Genomic DNA, 19,669 nt, shown 5'->3' with positions numbered 1-19,669 from the left:
AATGTTTGGATATGTTACTAAGACCTAACCCCAGGTAGCAATTTTATGTAAAGTTCCACCACAATGTTAAACAAACACTAAATTCAATGTAAGCAGATGTACAAACTACACTGTGATCTACATGACCAAGATGCCTTGCCAGCTAGATTTTTTTGGATGATTTTTCATTCATTCAACCAATAAACAAACAATTTGTGTGAGACATCTTGTAAAATTCCAGAAGGCTACTGAGATCATAAAAACAATGTTTTCTTCCGAGTGTAATTTGATGTAAAGGATAGCAGGCAATCTTGGGATTACCAAAGAATGGACAACAGGGTACCTTCACTACTACCAGATGGGGATTCATATGCCAAAGCCAATAAAATGACTGCCATTGACCCAAAAAAAGTCTCTCAAAGGCTTCTCAAGAACAGAAATGCAACAAAAAATCTTCTGTACAATCTTGAAAATGTTGACATTAGCCAAATCCCACGTCATTCATAAACAATATAGATAAAACCTAGAACAATGAATAATCAAACGAGGGTGTTCCAAAAATATGTCCCACCATCCAAAAAGATGCATTCCACAAACAATGTGCAACCTATTAGTTCTAATAAAATTTCGACATGCAGGAAGACAAGATAATCATAAAATGAATAAGATGCAAAATTTCTTGTTAACAGCAATGATAATATCCAAAATTTGATATAGAAAGTACGGTCACATAAGCTGCAGAAAATTTCCAATCATGGCTGAAAATAAGAAATGGACACTTAGCAGAGTTCCTGTACCTATAAAACCTAAAGTTGAAAGGAATAGGAGTCACACACACAAGCTAAACAAGAGAAGTACGCCTTACAAGAACATAAACGAAACCAAACCCATATAACTTCTCCTTCAAATCCCGCATTATCTCAGGTTGGCTACGGAAAGACAAAAAGAAAAAACTACATATTCAAGTCTCAATCCCCCTTCTTCCTAAAAGAGCATCCTTCTGTGAGCCTCGCCCGTCCTCCGGTCGGCTGACACAACACCGTCTGGCAATTCCCACATACCACGACAGTCTGCGAGTGACTGAACACGGTCGTTCTGCAATTCCAACCCAAAGACATCACCATAATCCCATGAAAACCCACAAAATACAATCAAGGGAAAAAATAACCACAAACCCAGATAAACGTAAGTAAAATTAAGCAGTAAACTAGAAGATCAAAACTTACATGTTGAAGCATCCTTGACATTTGACATCCTACAACAACAAAAGATCGAATCAAAATCAGAGAAAAATGAAACCCAACAAACTCTTATTCCTCTTCCATAGAAGAAACCCCAGAGAATCTTTACAACGTCTGTCTTTCCGATTCTTTAAGAACAATGAAGAAAGACAAATCAAAGTGAAATCGTTACCATGAAGAAAGAGTTCGGAGATTGAACGAGGCGCTTGAGCTTGTGCTTCCTCTTCTCCAAATCCGCCGGTGGGTGAAGCAAATCGATATCGTTTGAGAGCACCTAAGAACCGAGAAAACAGAAGGAAAATATCAAGACGATGAATCGAATAGCGCAGAGAAAGGATTGAATCTCTAGAGAGAGAGGGGGGAACGCACCATTTTGGGTGGGAGGCGAGAGATCGCAGAAATCCTAGGGTTTTTCTTCTGCCGCAATTCTCAGGAATTCCACCCTCTCGAAACGGAGAAGGGTAGAAGAGGGAACTCCAAAGGTATTTATAGGAAGAAGAGGGAGGGTGCCTATCCGCCCGATCACGCCCAGTTTTGATCTTGGCCGTTCGTTCTTATTCCCCGCTCTTAGACCTAGTTTGCCGTACGCGGGAGGGCAGTGGGCCCTCTTGATACCGGGTTCGGGCTAAATTCAATAAAATGGATCCAATTACATATTCAAGGTCGGATTCACAAAGCCGGACTGAAAAGAAGTCGTGTTTATATTTGGGTACAAATCGGGTCTGGATCGGACTCATGTTTTATTAAGTTATTTTGTACAGGGGTGACACACTCTCTGGTCTTCTTGTAATTTAGGTAGGTTGTAAAAGGGTATTTTAGTACCCTAAACTTTGTATTGGTTATTAAGGCTTATGTCCTGATTCTTGGGTTGAGGAATCGTGGGTTTCTCAGTAACTTCTTCTTTTCTTGGTGTCCTCTACTTTTCTTGTGTGATAGTTCTTTCATAGTATCAAAACATAAGATCTAGGGTTTGGTGATTAGTATCAAACCATAAGATCTAGGGTTTGGTGATTGTGATCTCTTTATAAACATCGAGATTGATATTTCTGCTTCTTTCTAAGGTAATATATATTCTTACTTTCTTATTCTTTTTTTCTTCTCATCTATTTTGTCCACATTTTCTTCTCTTTCTTTTCTTCTCTTGATTTCGATTTGTGTTTCGATAAGGCTGAAATTTCAATCAATTTTGTCATAGTTATTTTCTTGAAATCGTGACCTGCTTTTGAAATCATGATCTCATCTTTTTTTTTTCATAATCGTTCTTCTCGTTATTCTATTTGGGTTTTTTCATATTGATTTAATATTGCTCTCTCGTTTTGTCATTCTTATTCTCTTGGAATCGTGACCTCACACCTTCTTCCTTAATCGATTTTCCTCTTAGTCCATTTAGTTTTTTTTCACACACCATCGAGATTCAAGGTTGCATTGTGTCAACACATGGAGAGGTGCAAAATATTGATTAACTATTTTTTAGACTTATTTTCACAGTAGCGTCTGATTTGTTGCATTTAGTTTGAGTATTGACAGTGATTAAAAAACAAAAAGAGGAGGCAACAAAATTTCCTTTGAGACTAAAAATTGTGTTGAACGTATTCTTCATCTATTCTTGAATTCCTTTTTCTTTGAAACATAGACTCGTTCTTTTCCCAGTTTGATCTTTCTTCAAGTTTTCTTAGTTAACTCATGTATGAAAAGTTGAACAACTCTAATTTCTTGACTTAGAAGAGACATATCATTCCTTTCATAAGGAGTCAGGGTCTTTTTGCACATTTGGATGGCTATATTCCAATCCCTTTAGAGTTTATATCACAGGAAGAAAAAGACAGTAAAGGAGCATCTACCACGGTGTATGTCAGAAATTCAAAGTATGTAACCTGGATGAAAAGGGACCAGGTGTTGGTTGCTTATATCACTTTTACACTGTCACAAGAGATACTTGTGGCAATTCCAGCTGACTTTTCGGCTATGCAATTGTGGGATAGATTGGTTCAGACATATTCACAGGTTTCTCAGGCCAGGGTGGTGTTTCTTAAAAAGAAATTTCAAATGTTGAGAAAGGACTCCATGACTATCATGGAGTACTTGAACAAAATGAAAATCATTACAGATCAACTAGCCATTGTTGGTTGTATAGTAAGTGACAAAGACATGGTGCAACAAACTCTGAGCGGGTTGGGGTCTGACTATCACATGATTGTTACCTCTTTATCGTGTTTACCTGATCTACCCACATTTGAAGATTTGCGTACAAAACTATTTCAATATTAGATGACCTTGAAAGGATTCTCTAAAGAGTCTCATGTACACCCAGGCACACAAGATGTTCTTGCCACAGGGATAGCTTATAGGCAAGGATGAAGAAGTTATGATTTCTGGGGAAGGGGAGGTCAAGGAAGGAATGCGCAAGGAGGCCGTGGAATATTACCTACGCCCAACATACCTCTCAATTCACAGGAACAAAGGTCAATTCTCACTTATTTTCTGTGTAATAAAATGAGGCATATCAAGGCTAATTGTTGGTTCAATCCTCAAAATAGAAGAAAATCATCGTAGACAGAAGTGAAGAAATGAACAGATAGTCTAAAGGCCAGTGGAGAAGTAAATGAGTTGCTATTGTCAGTTTTGGCGGGATTAAATCTAAAACAGAATGATCAGGGTACTTGGTATGTTGACTCCAGAGCAGTGACTCATGTTATTGGTGATGTTGGTAAGCTCATAAATCTTGTTCCTTATGTTGGCAGGAATAGCATTGTCACTGGAGATAGATCGCACCATTTTATTTCTCATATTGGAAACTATGTTATTCTTATGTCAAAGTCATCTCTTAGTCTTCCAAATGTCCTTTATGCTCCTAATATCAAGAAAAATATTATTTTTGTTTCTAAGCTTGTTGATGATATTAATGTTTTAGTTCAATTTACTTCTTTTTTTGTTCATGTCAAGGATCTTCGCATAAGGGAGATATTCGTTAAAGGAAAACGATAGGGCAATATGTATGTCTTTCAAAAAGATCCTTCTACTCGTGTTCGTCCTGTTGATCACAACTTGAAGCTCTCCTTATCGTCTCCTTTAGTGATTCTTAAATGTATCTTTAGTGTCTTTGAATGTAATAAGCCAAATCTTTAGCATGGTCGTTTAGGTCATTACGGTAATTATTTAATTGAGAAGCTTGTCTCAGATAGTTTCATTCCCAAGTCTAGTTTAGGGTTAAATGTCGATGACAAAAAATGTTCTAGGTGTCTTTTATGTAAGAGTCATGTTCTATCTTTTCATTCTATTAATAAAAGAGCTTCAAAACATTTTGAAATTATCTGTTCTGATGTTTGGGGGCTTGCCTCAATTGCCTCTGGATCTGGAATTAGATATTATTTTATATTTGTTAATAGTTATTCTCGTTACACCTGGATTTTCTTTATGAAATGCAAGTCTGAGACTTTCAAGTTGTTTCAAAATTTTCATTCCTTTGTCAATAACCATTTCTCTGAAAATATTCTTTGTTTTCAATGTGATGGAGGGGGTAAGTTCTCTTCAAATGACTTTATTAATTTTCTCCAAAATAATAGAATCAGTAGAAGGGTATATTGTCCTCATACACCTCAACAAAATGAGATTGTTGAAAAAAAGCATCATGATCACGCATAATTTTTGTATTATATATATATATATATATATATATATATATATATATATATATATATATATTATGCATGATCTATAAAAAAAATGCATCAAAAACTCATTCTTGTCAATGTTTTTCGAGAAACTACTTAAAAAAAATAAAGATAAATATGCCAATTTCAACCTTTCCTATGTGTTTTATAGTATTTTAAATAGTTTAGGAGTTTTTTATTCATATTTTAATTAGTTTAGGATTGAGTATTTTAAATGCGTGATTTCCTTCATCATGCAGATCAACGTGGATATCTGTATGTTGCAGCAGCATGCGTGAACTCATTTATTCATCAAAGTTCTATTAAACCGCAGACAGAAAGCAATCTGCGTGACTTTTGTAATCACGCAGTTTGTTTTCTGCATCTTAGAGTGAACAACAACCGGATCCACACGCTGAATAGCATTCTTCTGGAGACGACACAATTGCTAATTCAGCAAGTCGTGAAGTACAGTCCAGATCTGTTATAAAAGCCTGCTAGAACAACCCATCTTTACTGAATAAACACACATTGGAACGTCCACTCGTTGCGTGCTTCACACAGTACTCATATTTTCTAGCCTACGCATATCCAGAGATCAGCGTCAATCACACTGATCTGATGTTTGGCCTGATTGACGCTGATAACTCTTCAGACCCGCATAGTTTGATGTGTGATCCTATGTGCTTAGTCAAGTCGTTTATATCATAGCGTTCTTGTCTAATTAGTTGTTTTAGATTTTTGTTTAATTTCTATGGTTGATTAGTCATAACTCAATTCACTTCCTTTTTTAGGATTAGTAGATAGGTTTATTAGAATTGTTAATTAGTTCTAGTTTGATTTCTTAGATTAGTAAACAAAATGCTTAGTTAGTTTTGAATCCACGTTCTTTTAATTTAGTTAGAATCAGTTTGATTTGTAATTAGTTAGATTTAATGAGTTTGTTAATTTGTTTAGCTTGATCTAATGTTTCCTTTTCTTTAATTCAAATAGTTAGTTATTTTGTTTCAAATTTGTTTCAAGTAGTTAGTTTGTTAAATAGTTTGTTACATTAGGTTGTTACAAGTTTGTTAGCGTTAATTCTTTCTTCTTGTTTTTCTTATAACTAACATTAGATTAATGTTTTATTTTCTTTAATTCAATTAGTTAGTTATTTTGTTTCAAATTTGTTTCAAGTAGTTAGTTTGTTACAAGTTTGTTAGCTTTAATTCTTTCTTCTTGTTTTTCTTATAACTAACATTAGATTTTGGTATAGTTATTGCATGTTTTGTGCTTTGTCTTTTTGTGTTTTGCAAGAAAGCATTTGCGTGTGTGAAGGCCCTTCAAAAGGCCCCTCGAGCCCTTCAGAAAGAGCCCTTAGAAATGTAAGTCAATGAATGCAAGACATTTAAACATCAAATATCGGTAGCTCTTGGATTCACCTGAAGAAGTGCATTGCAAGGGACTAGATCACAAGCAAAAGACGATCATTTTTTTCTTTTCTTTTCTTTTCTTTTAGTTTTAGGACCATTTATTTTAAGCAAAATTGTAATAAGGCCTGCTTATTTTTTTTGAGCCCATTGCAGAGGGTAACTCCTTTTAATTAGTTAATTGTTTTTCTTTTAAGGCAATAAAGACTACAATTCTATGGAATATAAAGTTGTTCATTCCGTTCCCTGAGTTCGACCCGGATCTCACCCTAGTGTAAGCCGGTTTTTATTATTTTGTGTCTGGCTTTCACAAAACGTTTTATCAAAAATACATATTTAAAATCTATTTCATAAAACTTACACCACATTGCCATATTGTCGAAAGTGCAATGAATATGGTGCATAATAGCAATATTCCAATTGCTTTGTGGGCTGAAGCTTTTCATTCGGAAGTTCATATGATAAACCAATTGCCCATGACTATTTTGGAAAACAAATCTTCTTATTTTTCTCTATATGGAGTTCATCCAGATTATCATGATTTGCGCATGTTTGGTTGTTTATGTTATGTCCATATTGACAGTTCAATGAGACATAAGTTTCAAGACAAAGCCTTGAAATGCAGATTTATAGGATATGCAAATGATTATAAGGGATACAAGTGTTATGATTCTATGAGTAAGCACATCAAGATATCCAAAAACATTGTCTTTGATGAACTAAACTTTGATCATCAATATACCACTTTCTTTGAATTAGACTCTAAAGTTGAGGTCTACTACCCCTGGTTGAATTCTGAGCTTTTTTCTAGTACTAATGATGTTTGTCCTTCATATTGTATTCAAAGAGATGGGAGAACTATGCTTGTTGACAGGTTGACTACCCAGGAGAGTACGAGATCAGAACTATCGTTGGAACCAGAAAGATATAAAGGTATCGTTTATACGTGACGAGAAAGAGAGTTGCCCTCCATTTTTAATCAGGAGATGGATGCCCCTTCTACTTCTACCCCAACCATCGATGTTAGAAGATCCACTCGCTCTTGTCATCCGATTAAAAGATGAGTCAATTATGAAAAAATTTCGATGGATTTTCAACTCTTTCTAACCTCCTTGGGTAAGGAAGATCAACCCACAACATTTTATCAAGCCGCAAATTTCAGAAGATGGATTGAAGCGATTAATGAAGAAATGGAGGCCGTTCATGAGTGTGGTACTTAGGATATTATTCCTAGACCACGTGATAGAAATGTAGTTGGGTCCAAGTGGGTGTACAAAATAAAATACAAACCGGATGATACTATCGAACGATACAAGGAGTGACTTGTTACAAAGGGTTTCACACAGGAGCAAGGACAGAACTATGGTGAGACTTTCAGTCCAGTTGTAGAAATGAAGATAATCAGAGTCATATTATTCTTAGCTATTGAACATCAGTGGACACTTAGTCAACTTGATGTCAAAAACATTTTTCTACATAGATAACTAAAAGAGGAAATATGCATGGAGCAGCCCACTGGATATGCAAAAGGAGATCCTAAGAAATACATGTGCAGACTAAGAAGAGCAATATATTAGTTGAAACAGGCTTCCCATTCTTGGTTTGATAGTTTTTCTCTTAAAATACAAAAATATGATTTTAGTCGACCCCTTTTTGGCCACTCTCTGTTTATATTCAAAAGCCAATATGTAATTACTCTGTTATTGATATATGTAGATGATATTATCATTACAGATAACTCTAATGATCATATTGAAGAGGTCAAGCAGCTCTTGAATCAAAGATTTAAAATGAAGGATCTTGGAAAACTACGATATTTTTTTGGAGTTGAAGTTAACAGAACAACTGAAGGAATGACCCTCACTCAGCATAAGTACACCATTGATGTTCTCAGCATGGCAGGTATGCAAGAGTGCAAACCTTTAGGAACTCCAAGTGTTCTTCACCAGAAACTCAATTCCCAAGATGGAGATTTATATGAGGATCCTACGAGGTATCGCAACATAGTCGGCATGCTGCAATATCTCACTTTCACTCGGCCTGATATTGTTTACTCAGTTAATCAGGTATCCTAGTTCATGCATGAGCCGCACGTTGGGCATATGGAAGTTGTTAAAAGAATACTTTAGTATTTGAAGGAAACCATCGGGGATGGTCTTCTGTATAAAAAGAGGATGAATGGGCAAAACGTATATGAGCTCATTGTTTACACTGATGCAAACTGGGCAGGAGGCCTAGATGAACGCAGGTTAATCTCAGTCTATTGTGTCTTTGTTGGGATGAATCTGGTATACTAGAGTAGTAGGAAACAAAAAGCAATTGCTAGGTCAAGTACAGAGGTCGAATATAGATCAATGGCAACTATCACTATTGAGGCTACATGGATTAGGCACCTACTGACAGAGGTAGGAGAATCAGTCTCTCCTCTTATGTGATAATCAAAGTGCCATCAATATGTCATTTCAATCCTATTTACCACAATCGTACCAAATACATCGAGATTGATCAACACTTTGTAAGGCCGAAGGTAGAAGAGAAGGAGATTGAACTGGAATTTGTTTGAACTATTGATTCAGTTGTTGATCTGTTCATAAAGGGATCAACCAAGAACAGATTTTGGATGTTAAAATTAAGACAAGTTGTTCATGGTTCAAAATCATATACAACTTGAGGGAGGGTGAAAAGAAGTCATGTTTATATTTGGGTCCAAATCGGGTATGGATCCAACCTGTGTTTTATTAAGTTATTTTGTATAGGGCTGACACACTCTCATTAATGGTGTTCTTGTAACTTAGTTATGTTGTAAAAGGGTATTTTAGTACCCTAAACTTTGTATTAGTTATAACATATAATGAAAGCTTATGTGCTGATTCCTGGGTTGAGGAATCGTGGGTTTCTGCTGCAACTTCTTATTTCCTTAGTGTCCTCTACTCTTCTCGTGTGATAGAACTTTGGCTATCTCAAATTCTTTCACCGACTAGTGCATGGAATCGGGTTTGGTTTCTAAATCCGCTATTTCGCTATTTTAAATTTCATTGGGTCTGATATATGTTATCTATATCCAGACCTGGGTTTGGTTCTGCTTGGTCGGAACTGGACCTGGATCCATTATCAGGACCTGATTAACAGACCGAGTCACGAGAGACCTGGGTCTGTCACATGTCCGACCCTTTGACAGGCCTACTTTCAGTGGGTCAGGTCCAGAATCAGTATTGAACCCTATCTGGGTCAGGCACTTGCTAGATTAATGTGGACAACAGGCTGGCTTGGGGCGGTTAATGAGCTGCAGCCTAATCTAGGCCAGCTCAAAACTCCAGATCTAAATCACAGGCAGCCGAACATGGATCCCATCATATGATATATTATGTCTTCCAGCATATGTCGATCCTAGCTGTCTAACCGATGGTTAGGATTAGCCCGCATTCTTGCCTAAAATATGGTCTAATTTAGCCGTCCAGATGCATCAGTTGGACAGCCAAGATTTGACATCATATGTCGTATAGGGATGCAAATGGGTCGGATCCAGGATGGAGGTTTCATGATTTTTGGTTATTCCGGCCCGATCTGGATCCGCTTTCCCATGTATTTAGCTTTCCGGATCCGATCCGTTTGCATCCCTAATGTTGATGGGTAGGATCCTTTCTGGTCTGCAAACTGCCCAGCCTTTTGTAAGGGTAGGATCCCTATTTGAATCCAAATGTCATCCATATTTGGACCTATATTCATGTCCACCAATGGATCTACATATTGGTACACTATATTGAAGCCTCAACTTTTAGCATGCATTTAGAACAAACTTCGAACAAATCTAATTCATATTTGGGCACGAATGTTAGTATTGCATAAATGTAGACTTTGTTTGAACCAGTGTTGGATCTAAAATGGTAACTTAAGTTTGGATTATATTTGCATTACAATAAAATGAAATTTGCTAAACAAAAATAGTTCAAAAATAAGTGTTAGTTTAAAAAGAGAAAACCAGTATCCAAATTCGGTCTAAACATGACTTGAGCATACCAATTTAAATATAGTGTTGGTCTTAAAAGAACCAACTAGATAGATCCAATATGAAGTAGGATTGAATTTTTACTTGTCCTCAATTAGACAGTTGATCTGGGTTCTTACATAACGAGTCATTGAATTAATTTTCCTAAGTGTGATATAACTTATGATGGATGACTATGACACCATCCAAATGGTAAATAAGTTAAGGAGAATAAGCAATTTAAGGACAGGTTATGATATTTGGATTTTGCCTATCTTTCATAGCTTTTCAGGTTAGTATCATATCGATTTTCTGCTGATACTGACAACATTGGGCCGATGCCTCGTCGACCTAATTTCTGTAATCTTGCTTTAAATCAATAATATTGAGTTGTTTCGTTGTCTCTCTAAAAAAAAAGGACACTATCCACTCTGCCATATCATAAACCTAACTTTTGTTATGACTTTATCATGATATTGTTGTGATAAATAAAAAATCCCTAGAAAACCACTCTGCTAAATTCAAAATATCAAAAAATTACAAGACACCATTTCCTGTAATTTGTTAGCTTTTGTGATTTTTTTTTTATTTTTAGATGCATTTTATTTTTATTTTTAAATGTTCATGGATTTTGCTGATATTTCCCAACATGAGTTTTTTTTTTTTCCTTGAGGCTAAAAGATCCCAATAACACAATTTGTGATTATGGTCATCAGTCATTTGAAGGTCAGAACCTTATCCTTGGGCTCATGTCCCGATGTCAGGCCTTGTATGACGGTTAACACTCGGCCCAAAATGGAGCCATTCATCCTGTCTCACGGTATCATGCTGAGCAGAGCCGTACCTGTGTTTTATGGGGCCTGAGGCCGAGGGAAAAAATGGGCCCCCTATTAATAGTAGGAGTTCGGGGGCAGCGCCTCCAAATTTTTTTTAAAGAATCAAAATAACAATAAAATTTGCATTCACATTAAACAAATATAATATTTCAAATATTTATATCATATTAAATAAAAATGTATAAAATATTTATATAAACTACCTAAACAATGGGCCCCTATAATTTTTTTGGGCCCAAGGGCCCTAAGGCTCAAGCCTCATTGGCCTCTTTACAGGTCCGGCTCTGATGCTGAGAGTCTTCTGGTCTCATTTAAAACCAACAGGGCTTGATTCGACTCATATAAAATCATTGGTGCAGTAATCAGGAGGATCGCTCTTGAACCCCTCAAGAATCAGCACACTGGCACATCTAATAAGTTAAATTATTTATGATAATCTACGAAAACAGGAAATAACAAGGAAATAAGAGAAAACTAAAAATAAACTGCTCCAATCTGAACTATTATGTGTTGGATCCAAATATTGGATTCAGTACAAGAATGGGATCTAGTGTAGGATCCAGTTTTTCTGTGATCATAGGGTCTCACGCATGAACTAAGTGGGCTTCTGTTTGAGGGCTTAACCCATAACTTGGGGTTTGTTATGCTGAAAAGGTAACGGCTACTCCAAGTAAAGCTATAAGCGCCCAGCACCTGCACACAAGCCAAGGTGAGAAAATACAGGTGCGTTATCTCCCTTGACGCAGGCCGTTTATTGGAAACCCTTTTCATCCTCTTCGTTGTTCCTCCTCCTCTGCCACCGTTCGAGATTCATCCTCCTGCCCCCTCTCATCTTTTTATAGATGGAGGAACTACAATAGTAACTGATAAAATCTACCTAATTTGATAAACACTATAATATGATAAACATTCTAAATAAATATAGATCCAATATAGATTTGATACCCAAATACATGCCATGACCTAAAAATAAAAAATGTTCACAGTATAATATTAGATCCAATTGGACCCTGTGGATCCCGGTCATGTCCTATTCGTGCTCTGCATCAATCATCAAAGACTTGGTCATGGCTGTTCACAACTAGAACAACTTGACCAAACTTGGGCTCATGTCTACTTATTGGACCATGAATTCATGGTCCCATGGAGTTCGAGCTGGGTTGTGTTTACCTGATTGCTGTCTTCCATTTTTGCACAGTAACCAAATAATCCAACAGCTTCTAGCAATGAAATTTTGTTAATGCATTAATGACATCAAAACAACCATGGCATAATAGTAGAAAATTACAATCATGGACAGGAACATTTATCATAAAATTCCAAGTTATACATAATATTGTTTAAACAGAGTCAGTAGACTTTTACGAGCTATTAACTCGTTTATTAGCTTAATGGCATGATACACTAAAAATTTAGAGTTCAACACTTAACAATGAAATGGTTATCAAAATAATGTCATTACCGTTTACTAAAATTGCCAGTTCCCAAAATTTCCAAAAAATCAGGATTTTCCTTGCATCCAACATGAATGAACTTGCTTGAGTCTACCTCTTTGCTTATTTGAGTCCATTGGCTGCTTATGAAGCTGCCCTTGGACTCAAAGATGTGGTTTTCAACCATGTTCAAAATATATTTAAAAAATGGAATTTTATCACAATAAATTTGAAAATTATAAAAAGCTTGACAATATCAAAATAGATTCAATACATCGTCCTTTTAACTATGTTGTTGCTTTGCTGTGATTTTTATCAGTAGTTTAATGGAACTTTTTATAATAAATAACTTTTTTAAGTTTCCATTTTCTTGATATTCTTCAAAGTAAAAAAAACTTTAATTTATGATGGGATTTTCCCTGCTGAGAAGTTACAAGAATTAAATTTGTGACTATGGTTCCAACATGGGCAGAAGTCGGTTTAGTTGGTTAAGTTCAACACTCGAAACTTCAGTCAAGCATGATTGAGTCGTCGACTATGGAAGACCATGTTTATTGGCCTAACTGGACTAAGATTGCAGGTCATATTGGCCCAAGCCCCATAAAGGACTGAAGCCACTAACTGAGTCTAAGCTGAGACCCACTCAAGGTGTGATATGGCCCAGGCCGAGTTGAAAATGAGTGGTATGCCGCTTACTTTGTGACAAAATGATAGTCATCAAAAAGCCAAACATAAAATAGAGTTGCATGACAGCAAACAGTTTTGATTAACATGGGCTTGCTCTGCATCACTTCCATGATTTTCCCCCACTGGTTGTGTTCTTTCAGTTGTCAATCTTAAACTATTAGCTCTTTCAGCCACTAGCATTTTAGAAAGATTAGGATGAAGTTAGTGGTGTACAAACTAATCATTTGCTTTAACACATTGTTGGCTACTAAATTACTAATCTGCCCTTAATGAATTGATAACTAAATTACTGATCTGCCTTTAATGAATTGATACTCAAAGCCACTAGTCTGAGTCCAGAATCAATAAAATACAGGCTGGACATTGTGGAATCTACTTAACTGTGGGACTGACCTACTGCTAGGATCAGGGATTGCCACATCATATGCTCATTTATTCTTATGTAACAACAGCTACTAATAGTGGGAAGGAAATAAAATGCAAAAGTAGCAACTTTAATAGAGTCCCAAAACAAAACGTCTACGTAGAAATGATACTTCTGTATCATAAGTTTCTCTACCCAAGTTACAAAATTCATTCCACATAAATTAGTGTTTTGAACTCATAACTCTCTCTCTCTCTCTCTCTCTCCAGACAAACATACTGTTGGTCTTAGATGAGGAAATTTGAAGGAAAAAAATAGGGGACAGAAGCAAGTACAAAGGATCTTCCTGCCATCTAAAGTGAGTTTGAAAGATAGCAGTTCACTTCAAAAGCTAGTTGACACTTGCATAATAGTAATGATGATGACATGAGAGATTCCGACAGTGTAATGTTGATTATACTAACAACCTGTACTGCACTTCTAGATTACTAAATATAGTTAATCATCAGAGCCTTCGTCTAAACATATATATACATGTATGGATGCCTTGGGTTGAGACAGATAACCAGATCAATCTTATGTGAAAAACATAGGCACCCCACATCTCCTTGCCGAACCTAGTAGTTCCTTCTTAGTCCAGAGGCTGATTAAGTGAATTCATTCCTACGTTATCTGAATTACTTCATTTTATACCCGCAAAATCAAAGAACTTCGATTGGACAAATCAATGTTGGGAATAATTCATGTCATCTCTTAGAAAACTTGACAGATGACGTATGACAATCTCCTCCTTTAGAACACAGGTAAAAGCAACAGCATGGGTGCCATAACAGTAACTGCATTGAAGCGATCTGCCCATTCAAGCCTTGCCATAAAACACAGCAATCAGTGGTTAGTTTTCCTTCGTTTTTCCTGTCCATGAAATAAACAACACTCCATGGAGACCAGCTGCTTCACTGTTTCAGAGACTCGCATTATTGCAGGTTTTATCTTTTTTGTGCCACTTTTCTGTCTTCCCTGCTTGAATGCAGCATCAATAACCGAGTTTCCCATGCAGTGCCGATTTGTGTAGTTTTAGCTGCGCACCTCCCACTTCACCAAGTTCTCTGAAGAGAATATAGGAAACTGTAGGCAGTTTTGGATCAGAATTCAACCCAAGTTTGCTTCATGAGACCATGCATATTCTAGGCCTTTGGAGTTGGAATTAAATGGATGAGGATAGTCATCAGCTTATGAGTTCTTGGAGTCTAACTTTGTTGGACAGTTACGCCCCAAATTTGTTTGATGGGTTTAAAGTTGACTATATCCAGGAATTTTTATTCAAGTTTCTTGAGCTAATCTTTTCTTTTTCACGTTTTTCTTTAACTAATCAGTAATGAAACCGTCCTGTTATGGCATGTCATTCTCTAACAAAATGATAGATAGTCTGCCTTCTGATTGTCAAAGATGAACCTCCAGAAACATAGTGACATATGAAACACCATCTAATGGTACCAGATTTTAACAATCTTTACAATTGAGAGCCGGAATCCCAGGTGGAGCACAAAAGGCATTAACTGGTCTGCAGCCAGATCTAAAACAACCATTTAAACAAAGAAACTTTGATTCATTGATTGCATTAGCACGTTCCTCCCCCACCCTGTTCCACTTCCACGTGCACAGAAAACCCAAAAAAGAGAAAACAAAACAAAACAAATGTTTTCATTTTAACTGATGACTTTGAAGTTTCTTGGCAAATAACGACAGAAGAAAGGTAGACCAGGTAGAGCTATGATGTTTCATCACTTCTATTGTATGCAGGCTCATAACAGATGTTCCAAGCGATCTTGCAGTAGACATAAGGGGAAGAAGCTTCAATCTACACAAGGTGAATTATCCTAACCCATGCTTATATGTAATCTCACTTGGGAATTGGTGCAAGTATAGGCCTCGAAACAGGCTGGATCACGGGCAGGCCTGGTGTGCCTTGACAGTGGCTCCAGCCACTTGTTATGTCAAGGTAGGACGAGCCCCTAGCCATGTGACCCAGTATTGAAACACTAGTTCTCTTGGGTTTTCATGAAAGGAATTCAAAGCAGGGGAAGAGAGAGAGAACACCATATTTGTAGTTTCAGTTCAAGTTAACATTGACCTGTTTATGCAACTACTTTGTCTATTTTTGCAAAACATTGGTGTTAATATATCCTCCGACAGTTTCCACTTGCATCTCAAAGCGGGTGGATTCGTAGAGCACTTGCTCAACAAAAAGATACAAAAGTATCAAGGATTGATCTCTCAGACATCCCTGGTGGAGCAGATGCATTTGAATTGGCAGCAAAATTCTGCTATGGGGTGAGCCTGGAGATCACTTCATCAAATGTAGCAATGCTCAAGTGTGCGGCGGCATATCTAGAAATGACAGAAGAAATTGGGAAAGATAACCTGGATTCAAGAACTGAGAGGTACATCAATGAGGCTGTCGTCACAAGCATACAAGCTTCTATCACTGTCCTCCATCAATGTGAGGCTCTGCTACCAGCTGCAGATGATGCCAAACTCATCAGCAGATGCATAAACAGCATTGCTTCAAAAGCTTGTAAAGAAGAGCTAAACTCAGGATTATCGAAACTGGAACGAAACAGCTTGACCAAGAAAATGAATGAGAAGCAGATGACTGTTCCTACCAATCAATCAGACTGGTGGGGAAAGGGCCTCACAGGACTTAGCATGGGTATCTTTCAAAGACTTCTAATTACAATGAAGTCCAAGGGACTAAAACAAGACACAATCAACAAAATCTTAATGCATTATGCACACAGCTCTCTGTTTCCCCTCAGAGCTTCCTTTAACAGTAAAGAAAGGTTCAGTGAGGCAGAGTTACAGAAACAGAGAAATCTGTTTGAAGCCATTGTGGGCTTGCTTCCTGCACCTTCAAGGACCAACATGATTCCTGTAGGTTTCTTGTCGGGATTGCTCAAAACATGTCTAGCAATGGATGCAACTGCTGCATCCAGGATGCATCTAGAAAAAAGAATGGGAATGCAATTACAACATGCAATACTCAATGACATACTCATCCCTGCAAATCTTAATAGCAATAAGTCACCGCGGTTCGATACAGATGCCGCTCAAAGGATTTTCACAATCTTCCTTGGTTTGAATGAGGAAGACGAGGGAAACAATAAACTATGTGATGAATCTGACAGCTTCATGGATGTAGAACACAGCTCCATCACGAAAGTATCAAAGCTGGTGGATTACTATCTCACAGAGGTTGCAGGAGATCCAAATCTTTCTCTGTCAAAGTTCATGGCCTTGGCTGAACTGCTGCCGAGCCATGCGCGAACATTACATGACGCACTTTATCGGGCAATTGACATCTTTCTGAAGGTATCATCTCCTAACCTGCTTAAAGCCCATGTACTTTTTTTTTGAGAGTTTAAGGCACATGTACCATTTTGCTGCTAAGGTGCAATCGTGTTTTTTTACCTGTGAATGTGGTTGCTAGTTGCTAAGCATATAATATGTGCAATCACACTCAGTCCATGTTACATACATCACTGATATTTTGAAAATATCGGCTGATACATTACACAGAAAAACATGATATTTTCAAATTATTGCTAATATTGGTATGTCGCATTTTTACCACAATCTTAATGCAATAAAACAATTTTGTAATATTTTTAGATTCTTACATTTTTCATATTTTTTTTTTATTTTTACATATGCCAAAATTTTCTTGAAATTTTTGCTGAAAAGATTAAATTCTTTTCAAAATATAGTGAGAGTTCCTCTCGCCAAGATTTTCCCGATAACAAGATTATCTGACATTGATCTCAATACATGCAGGTGCACCACAGCATTAAAGAATCTGAACGCTGCAGACTTTGCAAAATCATTGACTCCAAGAAGCTGTCTCGTGAAGCTTCTACCCGTGCAGCACAGAATGAACGGCTTCCAGTGCAAATGGCAATTCAAATTTTGCATCATGAGCAAATCAGGCTACGAAAATCAATTGAGGACCGTGATTTATGCATCGGATCAAGTCATTTTGACAGGCTCCATATATCTAAATATCATAGGCTCAAGTGCAGTAAATTCTCCAAGAGACAGCTATGCATCAGTAAGGAGAAAACAGAGAACTTAAGCTTGAGTTGAGCAGAATGAGAATGCGGTTAGCAGAGCTGGAGAAAGATCACATTTCTATGAAAAATGCTCTCGTCAGACAAAACCCAGAAAACATATTTGCCTCTTTTTCGAAAAATGAGTAAACTAAACAGCCTTTTCCGAACAAAAGGTAAGCAAGATGACCGAAAAAGCCAAAAGTTATTCTTGTTCTGAAATGAATTATTTATCCAGTCCCAAGAATTTGAAGCTACCAGTGTATCAAGAAACAATTTTATGAATTTGGAATAAAGTTATTGACCTGAGCTTTTATTCTGAGTGCATAAAAGTGTCAAGTAGACCTCTATATGGTTGGTTCTGTTAACAATTCCAAATACTGAATGCTGCCAATAGTAAATGTAGCAAGTAGCTTTAACAAGATGTTACATGTTAAACTTCATAATCTTGATCAGGTACTCCCAAAGGTAAACACAGTAAACTCTTGATGCTTACAGAAATTCACTGGATAATCCACATCATTTCTAAATCATTTCTATCCACAATCACTGTGGACATGGAATGAAGATTTCTGCACTATGCCATTCTATAACTCAGAGATTTTCATCAGAAACTTTATGCACAATTCATTATGTTGTAGTACTCGTATTTGTTTATGGATGCCCTTCAAATGTCACAATCTAGTTCTAGACATAGAAAGAAGATTTTGAGGCAATATTTCAGCCCTATACCATTTGATGTAAATTTTCCATAGGAAAATGGTTTAACCTAGCAGGTGAATCAAAGTACTTCCAGCTTACAGATATCAGAACGCCAAGAAATTCCTTTCAATGAACCAAAGTTTGATCACATAACAGTTGGAGATAAGTTTCATGGAAACCAACCATTTCCAAACTAAAAATTTCAAGAAGAAATGAAGATAAACGATATAGTAGATGGCACTACCATATCATTGAGATTTCAACTCAATGGCCTTTCATAATAACTTGTGATTAATAAAATGAGTAACATTATTTTCCCTACTTCCCCTCTATACACCTTCTTGGCATTTATACATTGACATTTGAAATTTTTTATAAGTTATTATCCATTGTAAGCAGCAGTAACTGGTCATTGCACTGACTTGCAACTACCATGACGGAACTACAACACTATCTAAAACCAATCGAAACTTGGCAGTCAAACAACAAAAATTTACAGAACACAAATAAGCACATAAAAATTCTGGCAAATCTATTATACCTTTTCGCAATTAAGCATAAACAAGAAGAATGAACCAAGTCTCCCCATTTCAAGTCAAGAAGGAGATAGGATGCTATGACTAGTCATGCCAAAGAAACCAAGCCTAAGATTTACCTGTGTCCAGGATACAATATCAGGTTCACTGAAGCAGAATTTCAAATTACTGAACTTAGATCCTCAAGATGATCAGGACGTGCACGCACGCTTGCTCGCGAAGATGAATTTCAAATTACTGAACTTAGATCATCAAGCTGATCGGGACAGTCATCGCGCACGCACGCACGCATGCACACACACACATGCACGCGAAGCTGAATTTTAAATTACTGAACTTAGATCCTCAAGCTGATCAGGACAGTCGCCACACACACACACACACGTGCACGCCCGCATGCCCACACGCACGCACACACCTTGCTTGCTCAAATGCCCAAAGTGAAACTTACACTTTCCCTTTGCTGTCCAAAATACCTGCAGCCCAAAAGCTGAAACTCCAGTTTTTCATGTCAACTCATTAATGAATCGTATTCACACAACATAACAAGTCACACCCTAGAATACACAAGGATAAAAGAGCAACTGTCTTGGTCCTTGATGTGCTGGTGTTTTTATGGATTCACCTGCACAACCACCCTAAGAAATGCTGCAAACTGAAGAATGAATCTGAGCTGGCATAGTTTGCACAGTTTAAGCAAAACGTAATTAACCATTTGTGAGGGATGACCTCCAGCCAATGAGG

General features: G+C 37.0%; 1 protein-coding gene and 1 pseudogene across 1 annotated transcript; one reads left to right on the top strand and one right to left on the bottom strand.

The window, feature by feature from the left end:
- Window positions 1-633: 633 nt before the first annotated feature.
- LOC149833538 (small ribosomal subunit protein eS27y-like) lies at window positions 634-1,679 on the bottom strand. Its single transcript, XM_090012884.1, has 4 exons — window positions 1,590-1,679; window positions 1,393-1,494; window positions 1,206-1,234; window positions 634-1,074 (listed from the first exon to the last, which is right to left on the bottom strand). The coding sequence occupies exons 1-4, from the start codon at window positions 1,590-1,592 to the stop codon at window positions 948-950; spliced, it is 261 nt and encodes an 86-aa protein (XP_089869010.1). The 5' UTR covers window positions 1,593-1,679; the 3' UTR covers window positions 634-947.
- Window positions 1,680-8,132: 6,453 nt separating this feature from the next.
- Window positions 8,133-18,253, top strand: LOC149833537 (BTB/POZ domain-containing protein At1g03010-like; annotated as a pseudogene).
- The last annotated feature ends 1,416 nt before the right edge of the window (window positions 18,254-19,669 follow it).

This window comes from Nuphar pumila, chromosome 7 (genome assembly GCF_984573655.1).
Source record: "Nuphar pumila chromosome 7, dmNupPumi1.hap1.1, whole genome shotgun sequence".
In the NCBI taxonomy this organism is placed as follows: domain Eukaryota; kingdom Viridiplantae; phylum Streptophyta; class Magnoliopsida; order Nymphaeales; family Nymphaeaceae; genus Nuphar; species Nuphar pumila.
This window is presented reverse-complemented; position numbering and strand designations above follow the sequence as displayed.